Source organism: Pleurodeles waltl, chromosome 4_2 (assembly GCF_031143425.1).
Source record: "Pleurodeles waltl isolate 20211129_DDA chromosome 4_2, aPleWal1.hap1.20221129, whole genome shotgun sequence".
In the NCBI taxonomy this organism is placed as follows: Eukaryota; Metazoa; Chordata; class Amphibia; order Caudata; family Salamandridae; genus Pleurodeles; species Pleurodeles waltl.
Window position 1 is genome coordinate 810,590,492 of NC_090443.1, and position 12,745 is coordinate 810,603,236.

The following is a 12,745-nucleotide window of genomic DNA, read 5'->3' on the forward strand; positions in this document are numbered from 1 at the left end:
GCCCAACACTGTACTGTTTCCATAACAGTTCAGATGAAAGGGAGCATCCTAGAGAAGGTTAGGTGTGACTTTGGCATGTTTATAGTGACCCCCAGTGAATGCAGGAGGTTAGCCCTAGAGTGAAAGTGGGAGACAGTCTGGGCAGAGCCCGCCTTCAACAGCCAGTAGTTGAGGTAGGGGAAGACTGAAATCTCTAACATGCGCAGATAAACTGCGACTACCGCCAAAACCCGAGGGGCACTGCTAATGCTAAAGGGGAGCACAGTAAACGGATAGTGCTTGTGGCCGAACGTGAACCACAAGTAACCTCTGTGGGCAGGCAGGATGGGGATATGAAAATAGGTGTCCTGCAGGTCCAACGCTACCATCCAGTCACCTGGTCCAGGGCAGATAAAACATCAGCCAGAGTAAGCATTTTAAACTTCTCTTTTTTTTTTTAAAGGAAAAAATTGAGGGAGTTAAGGTCCAAGATACGACACAGGTCCTTGTCTTTTCTGGGTAGCTGAAAGTAGCAGGAATAACACCACAACCTACTTCGGGGACAGGGACCATCTCTATGGCTCCCTTGGGCATGCATCAAGGGCAGTCCTGAAAGGGAGGGAGTAGTCCCTTCAGAGTATCTGCAAAAGCAACCTGTCCAATGTGATGGACCGCCAGCGGAGAAGGAGACAGCGAATCCTGCCTCTGACTGGTGGGGAAGCGTCAGAATAGGCAGGTTTGGAGGCAGTTGCAAGGGGGGGTGAGGGGGGGGAAGAGGAGGAGCGGTGGACCGGCCAGACCTCAGGCTTCCTAATCCACAAGGACAGTGGATCCCATGACCCCGGCCATGCAGAGGCTGGGCAGCATGAAGGGCACGGTGGCTGGAGGGGAACAGATGTGGTTGGGTGCCCCTTCCATAGCCACGAAAAAGGGGTGAAAAGCAGACTGAGGGTGGCGAGGGGCACATGCTAGGCCCAAGGACCTGGCTGTAGCACTAGAATTCTTGGGTCATTTGGTGCAGGTCTATGGCGGCAGGCGATTGCCCTGGTCACAGAAGCCCCTGTGCTGGGTTTGGACCAGGTATGCAGCAGGACATTAGTAAGGGCTTTGTTAAAGGACAAAAGGGGTTCAGAGGATAAAGTCCTAGGCTGAAGAACCTCTGTCAGGAGGTTATTCCTGACTGCCACCAAGGGTGGCTCGAGGTCCAGGACGTAGGCCGCTCTTCGCACCACCACTGTATGGGACGCTACCGTCTCCATTGCCACAGTAGGGGGCGAAAGCCAGTGTCAAGGGAAGTATCCAGACCACTGGCCTCACCCAGGTCCATCCACCAGTCTACAGGGTCCCGGAGCAGGTATTCTAAAGGGTCCCATCCCTCACCATACCACAACCCATAAGAATAAAGGTCAGGATTCATCATAGGGGGCAAGGCTCCTGCCAAAGTCAGAGTCGGCGTTGCACCATGCCGATCCAGCTCCGTGATGGAGTCAGCAATAATGCTTGGGTCGATGCCAACAGGGGGCACGGGAAACATCAGATGTCAGAACCAGCACCAAGAAAGGTTGAGTTGGTATGACCGACACCAGTTCGGATCCAGGAACGGATCCATGAGTACCCCCTGGAGCCAAGGCTGAAGCTGCTAGCACGGACCCTGGGGGGGGGACAATGCGCCATCCAGTGGAGTCAGACTGCCCAAAGAGGAGACGCATAGCCTCATTAGACTCTCTGAGTTGGTCAGGTGTGTCTCTGGCTCCCTGAAAATGGGGGCAGTGCGGAGCCAGCATAGACGCAGGCTTCGAGGACAGAGGCCTAGAGCGACGGAAGTTCCCTTCCCTTGTTGGCCAACAGACGGGGTTAAGTTGAAGAATGCTTGTGCTTTTTTGACTTCTCCTTGTGCCTCAACCTACCTGATCGTCTTGATGACTTGGAGTGGGACAAATATAAAGGTGGGCTCTGAGGCCATTCTCAGGACATCCCTCTCAACCGATATTGGGAGCAACCTGGAGCTGAGTGCCTGGCCACCAGAAGCCTTAGGTAACACCTCAAAGTTTTGGGGTTCATGGCCTGGCACTCGGAGCACAACTTCGGGTTGATGTTGTGCTCTAAACACCACAAGACAATGAGGTGCAGATCTGTCATGGACATCATCTGATGACAGGATCAGCAGGGATTGAACCCGGTCTTACGAGAAGACATCCTCGACGCACCAGCAGTGTAGACCCTAAAAAATCTTCAGCAAAAAAAAAGCCTGTCAAAAAGTGACTGAGGGGTAGCTCTTCTTTGGATCAACGCTGGCTGGCAGGAAAGAAAAGAACCAACATCAGCACACCAGGGTGGTGCCTATATAGGACCCAGAATGTCATTTCCAGCACGCATGACGCAGACGACGGACACGATACTGACTGACGCCACCTGAGGCGCGCAAGGGTCTTGCTCGAGAAAAAATCTCCGGATCCAAACTGACCCCTGGGGAAATTCTAAGCTAAGGAATCTGCAACTAGAAGTCTCTATCAGATAGTACTAATAAAAGAGGATAGAAAGTGTGGAGGACATCACACACCCAAGTAAAGTAAAGGCCGCCAAAGCATTTAAACCAATGACAACTCACTGAGTAGCCAACAATCAGGTTGCTGATATCAGAAGACAGCAGGTGTGGAAAAATTATCTTGCTAGTATAGAAAAACCAAAGCCACAACTTGAACCTACAAAAAGGTCAAGATGAAAAATAGGCCAACACACAGAAGGCCTAGAACAGATATTCTGCATCAACACCCAACTGTAAGTGATATCAGACAGAAGAGGACCTGGCTGAAGTATGAAACGAAAAGGTAAAATACATAGTCCTCTAGGGACAAAACCCTACAAAGTGAAAGTCTAAAAAATGACAAAAATGTAGTAAAAGCTGAATCAATGGAAGGAGTTGCAACCTATAGAAGAGCAACAATTGTTGATTATAGGAAATAATGTCCCTTCAGGAAATAGGAGACATTAAAATCACTGGATGGTATAAGACAAAGCCTCCTACCAACTGCATTATATTAATGTTATATGGGCACCTTCCGAAGGAAGTGAGGTACACAGCAAGATGGGAATAGTCACTTTTTAAGTATGGAACCCTAACAATAATGCAGAAGCGTTATAACTACCCCCAGAGGGCTAGAAGTATTATGACACCCTGTAGAATAGAGTGAGAGGAACCGACCAGGGAGACTGTGTCCGAAGGAAGTAACCAATGCCCATTACGACCTAATCCCAAGAAAGACGGAACCATAATGTTCAAGGAACATGTGTAGACTACCAGGTATCCGATGTAAGATAGAAGACAGCCATCAACACCGACGATGGCTTCACAGCGGTGCCTTACGAATAAATATGCAGACATCTTGAGGCCCTGGGTAGTGTGTGGACTCCTGCATAAGAGGTGCCTATAGCAGCAAAGGAACAAGACCTTGCCTCTAAGCGATAAGTAAGTATCACACATCTCCTTGCGGTGAAGAGTCAGTGCAATGACAACAAGACAGGCGGAACAAGAAAAGAGTGCCAGGAGCATGAACTGCACAGACTAGGAATGTAAGAAAGATGCAACAAACAATAAAGACCAGCAGGGTACAAGAATGAAGAAAAATCCCATTCTACAGAAAACACGTGAAGGAATTTGAATCCGTGTACCACCAGTGCCAGAGAGACCAGATGCAACCACCCATGCTGCTGAGGTATAGTGAAAGCAACTCGCTAAAGAAGTGCAAGGACGCACAGATGTGGAATGGCATTACCACTTGCCCCACTGCCCTGATTGGGAAATTAAGAGTCTCTCAGGAGAAGTAGAACAACCCTAGAAAGAGAAGTATAAGTAATGTTCAAAAGATTAAAGGAAGAACGAAGAAGGAACAAGAGAATCACCATAAATGGGCTTATGTGCAAAGCGGTGAGCCATGTACAAATGCACCCAGAGAGTTATAATTATAAGCTCCCTACAAGGGATACCAAAAGTACCACAAATATAACCAGTAATGCCTTTAAGGCATATACAAGATGTGATGCGATGCTTTACACAGAGCAGGGAACATACCATACAGGTAAATATCTCTTGGGCACGAAGAAATAGAAAAATCCCTATTCCATCAGTTGTTAAACTCACTTAGGACCACAACAGAAATAACTCCCAGAGAGTGGAAGCAAAAGCTGCCATCGACAGTCCTTAAGAAATATTGGTAATACCTGCACAAGGCAGGACCATCCATCACACTGGGTGCCACCAGAAGGTAGAATGGTTCAGATGAAGAAAAAAAAAAAAAGAAAAAAGGGGGAAGTGGGGGGCTGAAGCTTGCTGTCAACAGTATACAACTTCACTTTGGTATCGGTCCATCTGTAAGAAGAGTCCAAGATGAGCGACCCCCTTAGAAGGTTGGGATCTAGGGAGCCAGACGGTACAGGAATAGAGATTCTCTTTCACCCTAACTGTCCCTAAAGCTTTACAATGCAGAATCAGATTGTGCTGAACAGGTGGGAACCATTGAAGCGCATGTTCGCTAGGGTGGTTTGGATGGCCTCCGAAAAGCCAGGCATGACAGCGGCGCGCTACCAAATGAGCCATGGCTCGACCTACTGAGTCTGTAGTATCCATAACTCATTTTATTTCAAACTTAGCTGCCTCTCACCCATCCTGGAGTATCTGGGCGAGTTTGCTTAGGGTCTCCTCCGGACGCTAGGGAAGCAGGCGTGCTACTGAATCCCACAACGCAGCGGCCCAGAACACATGCAGTGTTTACTGACTGCAAGGAGGAGCAAATGTTTTTTTCACAAGTTTCCAGACATCTGGACTCCCAGTCCGGAGGAACGTCACGGAGGACACTGGGGTCACAAGAGACCGTAGCAGTCATGCACCACAAGACTTCTCAGAGTATGGTGCCAGAAGAGACAGGTCGGGTCCCCTGGGGTGGGCAAGGGACTCAGTAGCAGCCTTAGTCCAGGCCCCTAATAAAAGGTCATCCAGTGCTTCACTATAGGGGAGCACAGGCTCTACTCCCGTTTGGCCCTGGTGAAGCATTTTTATCGAGGGGTCAGTGTTCACCGCCAAAGAGCGAAGCTGCAAGTCTAGGCCTGCAGCTGCCCTCTTTAGCACCTCAGGGAATGAGGAGCTCACCTTTGTAGAAAGGCTGAGGAGGGAAAGGAGTCCGAAGCCGGCAAGGACTCAAAGCCACTAGTCTCACCCAGCTACCCTCTAGAGGAGGCTGAAAGTCTTGTCAACGGGGTTCCTAAACCCCAGCTCCTCTCTCCTTCACCTCCAAAAGCCTTCGACATCTGCCTGCCACAGGACCCACATGGTTTGAACCCCGAGGATAATACAAAATGTGCACACTGTTCCTTCAACAGGAAAATGTCAAGATAGGCCAAAAAAGGGCAGAGGAAACGGTCTGGATCGGAGTTGGAAACGCAGAAAAGAGGGAACTGACAGCGCGTCAGAGAGAGGGTCATATGGACTCCGCCAAAGTCACATCCAGTGAATGATGTTACTATGGAGTTGCAAAACGCCCTCTTCTGACACAGAGGTTCTGCTGAGAAAAATTTCAGATCCAGTCTGGCACCTGGGGAGAATTCAAAGGTAAGGAATATGCAGCTAGATGTCGCTAGAAGATTTTTAATCTAATTGAACACCCCAGTTAGCACAATGTTTCTCTACAAGTTTACCTTTTGCTATGTTCTTTATGTACAACAGCACTGAATGGGAGAACACTTTTTGTGAACTATAATTTATGCAGAATCTTTTTGTTAATGTTAAATAAGGATACAGGTGACACAGATCGTTCAAAAGGATACAGGTGACACAGATCGTTCTAAAATCATTATATTCACACTTATAGGGCAAAGTAAAAACTTTGCCAAGTTGGAAAATTGTCTACAAAAAGTTTTTTTTTTTTTAAACTGCTACTTCAGATACGCCTATGGGTGAGATGGAGAAACAATACTATTTAAAAATGATGTGATTTTTTAACATTACTTCTCAGAGATCAAGGGGCCCTCGTTTCAACAGTCATACCACAATACGTTATTAAATACTGTAGTCAGAGTGGTAAGTAAAAAAAAATAATCATATAACCATTTGCCTGAATTTCTTACCTGCTGCAAACCGCTTTTTAATGAGTGAAAATCGATACCCGGCCCCCAAAAGCTCAATATCACATCCAGAAAGAGTACATCCTTCACTGGTAAACTGAAGTGCAAGTGGGGCGGGTGTACTGGGGCCCTCAGACAGCTGGAATCTTGCCAACAAAGAGCCCACACCTGTAAAACAAACAACCCAGTAGAAACATTATACTGCAATTCTTACAATAGTTATGATCTCTTAATGCATTATTAGGAAATTAAATATTCTTGAAGGGATGTGAGTTCTAATCATAAAACGTCCAGGTTTTTCGTTTTGGATCTTTGGACCTCTGCTATAGTGTAAGATTTTCAAACAGAGCCTTGCTCAGTATAATGCTCCTGGGGACATGTTTATAAGCCAGAAAGAAAATGAGTTACCTACCTGTAACAGTGGTTCTCCAGTATTGGTATCTTTCATAGATTCACATGACTGAATCATCCCCATCGTCGAGGTGGGAGCCTCACGGTTACCTGAAATACACATGGCAGTACACTTTATACACTAGGCCCCAAGGACCCCCTTTGGTTCTTTTATAGTCTATCCATGTCATTTTGCAAAAAGACCCAATGTTGAACCTCAGCCAATCAGGCATCGATACCCTCTAGAACACTTTCCCTCAGATTTTCTAGTACAAGTGTGAAGATCAGAGCTCATGTAGAAGGGGAGCCTCTGCAGGGAGGAGGGTGGGTTGCATGTAAATCTATGAAAGATACCAATACTGGAGATCCACAGTTACAGGTAAGTAATACATTTTCTTCTCCAGTATTGGATCTTTCATAGATTCACATGCTTGAATTAGAGTAGCGAGCAGTGATATTGATTAAGTAGACATACAGCCGTACCTTTACAATCCGAACCAACATTAGAATTTCAATAGAAATGAGACTAACAGTACCTCCAGTTAGTGTTCAATGGTAACGTAATAATGTTCCTCTGTAAGTAACCATCAGTCATAATAAGCACAGATCTATGCTTTACAACAAATATGTGGCGTTCTACGATAATCAGGCTCTAGCATAAGCATAAGAAATAGAACAGATTTAATCTTGATTAGAGCAAGAAACCATTGTTCACATTACCCTGGTTGTGGAGGTGGGATGATCCAAGAGGCTCACCTTAACGAAACAAATGCCTCAAGTCTGCTTGACCCACTGCTGTGTCCATGTTATTCGCTTCATCAAGACAGTAGTGTTTCGTGAACGTAAGCTGGCTGGACCATGTGGCCGCTCTGCAGATCTGCCGTAGGGGTACTCCTGCAAAGAGGGCAGCCGATGCGGCTACCACCCTTGTTGAGTGGGCTCTTACCCTGTTGTGGAGAGGCTTACCAGCCTGAATATGACAGAATTGGATTGCCAGGCCAATCCACCTAGCTACAGTCTGTTTGGATACTGCAAAGCCCTTCCTTGCGTTTCCAAGGGCCACAAACAATTGGTCTGACTTGCGTATGCTGTGAGTCTTTTGTAGGTAAAACTTTAGACATCTTTTAACGTCCAGGGAATGCAGTGTTTTTTCTGCCACTGTCTGTGGATTAGGAAAAAAGGTTTTCAAAACAACCGGTTCATTCAGATGGAAAGTTGAGGGCACTTTCGGAATGTACTTAGGATTCATTCTCAGAATCACGCTAGTAGTGGTGAACTGAAGAAAAGGCTCTTTAATGGTGAATGCCTGTATGTCACTCACTCTCTTAGCGGAGGTAAGAGCCAGCAACAGCGCAGTTTTCCATGAAATGAACTTTAACTCCGCTCTATGAATGGGCTCAAAAGGAGGTTTCATGAGCTGTCCCAGGACCACGTTTAGGGACCACAACGGTGGAGGCTTCTGCACTGGTGGAAAAGTACGAAACAAGCCTTTAAGGAACTGCTTTACAATTATGGTGGAATACAATGAAACCGTATCCAGAGACCTGAGGTATCTTGAAATTGCCGCCACGTGCACGCGGATTGAAGAGTATGAGAGTCCAGACTTTGCCATGTGTAACAAGTACGGTAATACCTGTTCTAGAGGGGAGGAGATCGGGTGGATCTTTTCAGCTGCGCACCAAAGACAAAAACACTTCCATTTCAACCTGTAGGTTCTGTTGGTAGTATCCGCTCTAGCTCTGGCTAGAATCTCCCTGCATTCAGAAGAGATGTTTACGGTGGAGTACTCCTGGAACTCAGGAGCCAGGCCGATAAGTGGAGAGATGACAGATCCGGATGTCTGACTTGGCCCCGGTGCATCGTTATTAGGGCTGGCTTCCGTTTGAGTAGCACACGTGGTTGTTCCGAGAGCATAAGGAGCTCCGTGAACCACACCTGTCTGGGCCATCTTGGTGCTATTAATAGAAGGCAACAACCCTCCGTCTTCATCATGCTGATAACTCTCGGTATCAGTGGAATCGGAGGAAAGGCATAGGCATAAATGCCGGACCATCTAATCGAAAACGCATTCCCGCCACGATCCTCTTTGGGGAAGCCAGCTTGCGTAGTAGGGGCATTTTTTGTTCTCGAACGTGGCAAACAGATCGATGTTTGGTTTTCCCCATAACTGGAAGAGTTAATCCAGAATCTCCTGGTCTAGTTCCCACTCGTGGTAGGGGATGATTGTCCTGCTCAAGGTATCCGCCAGCACGTTGCTGTGTCCTGGCACATGCCCTGCTTTCAGAGAAATGTTGTGCGTTATGGCCCATTTCCAGATGTTTTGAGCCTGTTGCGAGAGCTGTAGAGACCTTGTGCCACCCTGTTTGTTTAGGTAAAACATGCTCGTGGTATAGTCCGTTCTGATTAAGACATCTGAGCCCTGAAGTCTTGGCAAGAAAGCTTTTAGAGTGAAACCTATTGCTTTGAGCTCCAGCTGATTGATGTGGAGCTGTCTGTCCTTTGGAGTCCAAGACCCACGGGTTCGAAGATCTTGAAGGTGGGCACCCCAACCTTCGAGGGAAGCATCCGTCGTCAAGATATAGCGAGGCACCTGATGAAGAAACATGAGACCTCTGGACAAATTTGCCAGTGTTGTCCACCAAGCCATGGCCGCTCTAATTTCCGGTGTGATGAGAATGTTGTCCTCGAAAGATCCCTGAACCTGGCGCCATTGTACATCCAAATGCTCCTGCAGGGGCAGCATGTACAGCCTGCAGTCTGGAACCAGTGGAATGCATGACGAGATCATTCCCAGCAATGACTTGTAAGTGCGAACTGAAACGCACTTTTTTGCCGAGAGGTTGCGGGCTAACCTGTTGAGGTTTAATTTCCTTTCCTGCGACGGGTACGCTTTGCTTTGGACAGTGTCCAGTACCGCTCCTAAGAAGTTTAATATCTGCATGGGATGAAGATGCGATTTCTGGTAGTTGACGCTAAGTCCCAGATCGTCGAACAACTGGAGGCAGAGAGATATGTGATGCACCACTTGACGTTTTGAAGGTGCTTTTATGAGCCAGTCGTCGAGAGAGGGAAACACCTGTATACCCGACTGGCGAAGATGAGCTGCCACTAGAGCCAGCGTCTTTGTAAAAATTCTGGGGGCTGATTTTAAACCGAAAGGTAGAACCCGAAACTGTAGATGCATACCAGCTACCTTGAACCTGAGGAATTTCCGATAGTTGCGGTGTTCGGAACATGAAAATACGCATCCTGGAGGTCTAGGGATGCCATATGATCTCCAGTACTCAGGAGGCGCAAGATGTCCTGCAGTGTTACCATCCTGAACAATTGTTTCTTCAGAAACTTGTTTAGCGACCTTAAGTCCAGAATGGGGCGCCAGTCTCCTGAAGGTTTCTTTACCAGAAAGAAGCGTGAATAGAACCCCTTGTTCCTGTGAGGAGCAGGGACCAGCTCTATTGCTTCCTTGCGTAGCATCACTTGTACTTCTTTGAGGAGTTGGGCTACTCGTGGAGGTGGAGGGACGTCCGGTGGTTTCTGTATGAACTCAAGAGTATGTCCTCTGGCCACTATGTCCAACACCCACCTGTCTGATGTTATGACTTTCCAACGAAGAAAGTGAGAAGTGATGTGACACCGACCTTGGAGCCCCTGGTAGTGTAGGAAGCTGGTATGGCTAGCTGGTCATTTGTTCCTGCTGGTATCTCTTCCCTGTGGCGCTGGTCTTCCCTTCGCCGGGTGCCGATATGCCGCGGTAGGTGGTAACCGGTAATGCTGTTGATGTTGGCCGTATTGCTGTCTGGGTCCTGCTGTAGAGGACTGATACTGGGGTCTGTGTTGTTGAAAACCCCCTCGAAAGGAGTAATTTCCTGTGCCTCTTGCCCCACAAAAGGGCTGCCTGCGGTACTGCAAGGTACCAAGCGATCTCGCAGTGTCAGTATCTGTCTTGATGGACTGTAGCATGTCGTCAACATGCTTCCCAAATAGACTTTCCCCATCATACGGCATATCTAGAATGCGGCTTTGGACTTCTGGGCGGAAAGATGTAGACTTGAGCTGCTCCTGCGAGTTGGCGGTATCCTGTTAACGAAATGTCTATCGCACAGTCAATGATTTCCACTGCGATCCGTTCACCCTCTTGCAGCACTTTCTTTGCTTCCACCTTGACATCCCCAGGTAACAAATCCACGTAAGCTGAGATGTCCGCCCACATCTGGCGTTCGTACTTCCCTAGTTTGGCCAAGGAGTTGGCCACCTTTACTGTGATTGCCGCTACCTTTTTTCCAATGTTATCCAACCTCCTCCCATCCTTGTCTGGAGGCGCTGCAATAGGTGCCGAAGGGTTCTTTGACCGACGTTGTGCAGCCCGGGATATTACAGAGTCCGGCTTTGGTTGCAATATTAAACAGGCTGGAGTGTTGTCAGGGGCCTTGTATTTCTTTTCCAACTTTGGCATCGGTGAAGGCACTGTGGCTGGGTTCTTCATTGCCTTCAATCCCTCCTGCCATAGGAAGTCCACTATTGGGATTGCTCTTACTGATTTCCTTGATGGCTCCTTGAAATCATATAAAAAAACAATCTTTTTCTTGGGAAACGATACGCAAGTCGAATCTCTTAGCCGCCCTTTCCATTAAATTGTGGAAACTCCAGATGTCCTCAGGAGGCGAATCAACTGGTCCTGCCGGCGGCGACGGCGTGGGAATGAGGTAGTCATCCCACTCACTAAGGGCTGCCTCAGAAATCTCTCCTTCTTCCCTCTCTTCATCTGTCGAGACTTGGTGGAACCAATGGGACACTTCTGTGCGGTGTTCCTGGGAGGCTAGTAAAAGGGGCCTGTATAGGTGTCCGTTGACTGTACGGTCTAGATGGAGTTACCGGCGTTGACGGTGGGAACCGTCTATAGTAGTCCTTGAGCATACCCTGCAGATTTGTCACCAGAGACCTGGGCATGGGGAAAGAAGATTCCTGCTTCCCCGTTGGGTATGAAGAGCCCTCCTGATATACAGTTGAGGAATAATAGAGCTGCTGCTGTTGTTCTTCTTCCTCCTCATCCAAGTCTTGGCACTTTACATGCAGCTGAGATGGGCTACTGGCTGCACCAAACATTCCCTCATCCTGGGAATAATTGTCTTCATCGTCATCCAGGAGATGCTGCGGGGGATATGGCAAGACTTTGCTTGGAGATGTAGGTCTTGGAAGGATTGATGATGGCCTTTCTCCCATGAAGATAAAAGAAAGAGGGAGGAATCTTGTGGACTCCTGCTGTGCTCCGAAATCTCCAGAGGGGGGCATGATGGTCGACGATTGAGAGGACAAAACTTCCATCCCTGCCGCTGACACTGTAGTGTTTGTCGTCGACGGTTCTCTTGTCTACGGTGTTGCCACCAACGGGACTCTCGTCGACGGTTGTGCCGTTGACGGATCTGTCGTCGCCGGTGGTGGTGTCGTTGACGGGTCTCTCGCCGACGACGCAGGTGTGCTTGTCGACGTTGTTTTCCTCATCCTAGAGTACAGGAGCTTTGTTGACGATAGTGCTGTCGTCAACAGGTGGACCACTTCTGCTTCCGCTGTTGACGATGTCTTCGACAATGCCTTTTTGAATATTTTGGCCATTATTATCGTCGTCGATGAAAGCAGTGATGATGTTATAATCATTGGAGATACCTCCGTCGTCAAAGTCATCGCTGTGACCGTCGACGACGAATGTTTTTTTGGTGACATCGGAGGAAGGCCTTACCGGATCACTCGTCGGCGACAGTGACAGAGAGGCACTTTTTGCGGGTGCCTTTTTTCCCCACAGGCGTCATAGGCTCTGAACGAACCTTTAAGAGTTTTGCCTTGGTCTCTGATCTGGGAGTAGTAGGCTCTTGGTGCCCCGTTTCTCCATAGATTTATGCTTTGTCTTTTTCATGATCTTCCTTGGGGGTCCCCTTTTCTCCAGGACGTTTGAGGGAGCAAGATGATGCTTCACTCTCATCTGGCTTCTGTCTCTGGAGCCACAACAGAAGCGTACCCTCAAGGTCCTTGAGGGTTTTCTGACTAAAGGTGCGACATATTTTACAGTCTCTCACCTTGTGGTCAGGTTGGAGGCAGTAGATACACTTTCTGTGGGGGTCATCAACGTGAAGTCTCTTCTTCCCACAGCTGCCACAATCTCTAAACAGACCTTTCTTAGCCTGCTGAGACATGTTAGAATGGTAAAAGTGAAATTTTCTGAGAGAAAAATTCCTGTCGGAAAGGTATACTGAGCAGAGCTCAGGGAGAC

At 47.9% G+C, this 12,745-nt stretch overlaps 1 protein-coding gene across 3 annotated transcripts in view; it reads right to left on the reverse strand.

Moving 5' to 3' along the window:
- The window catches only part of SGIP1 (SH3GL interacting endocytic adaptor 1), a 933,552-nt gene that overhangs the window by 31,191 nt on the left and 889,616 nt on the right, over positions 1 to 12,745 (reverse strand). For all 3 annotated transcript variants that reach the window (XM_069232486.1, XM_069232484.1, XM_069232485.1), the window contains one exon: positions 6,097 to 6,261. In XM_069232486.1, coding sequence (XP_069088587.1) covers positions 6,097 to 6,261 — 165 coding nt within the window. The remainder of the gene's footprint in view (positions 1 to 6,096; positions 6,262 to 12,745) is intronic.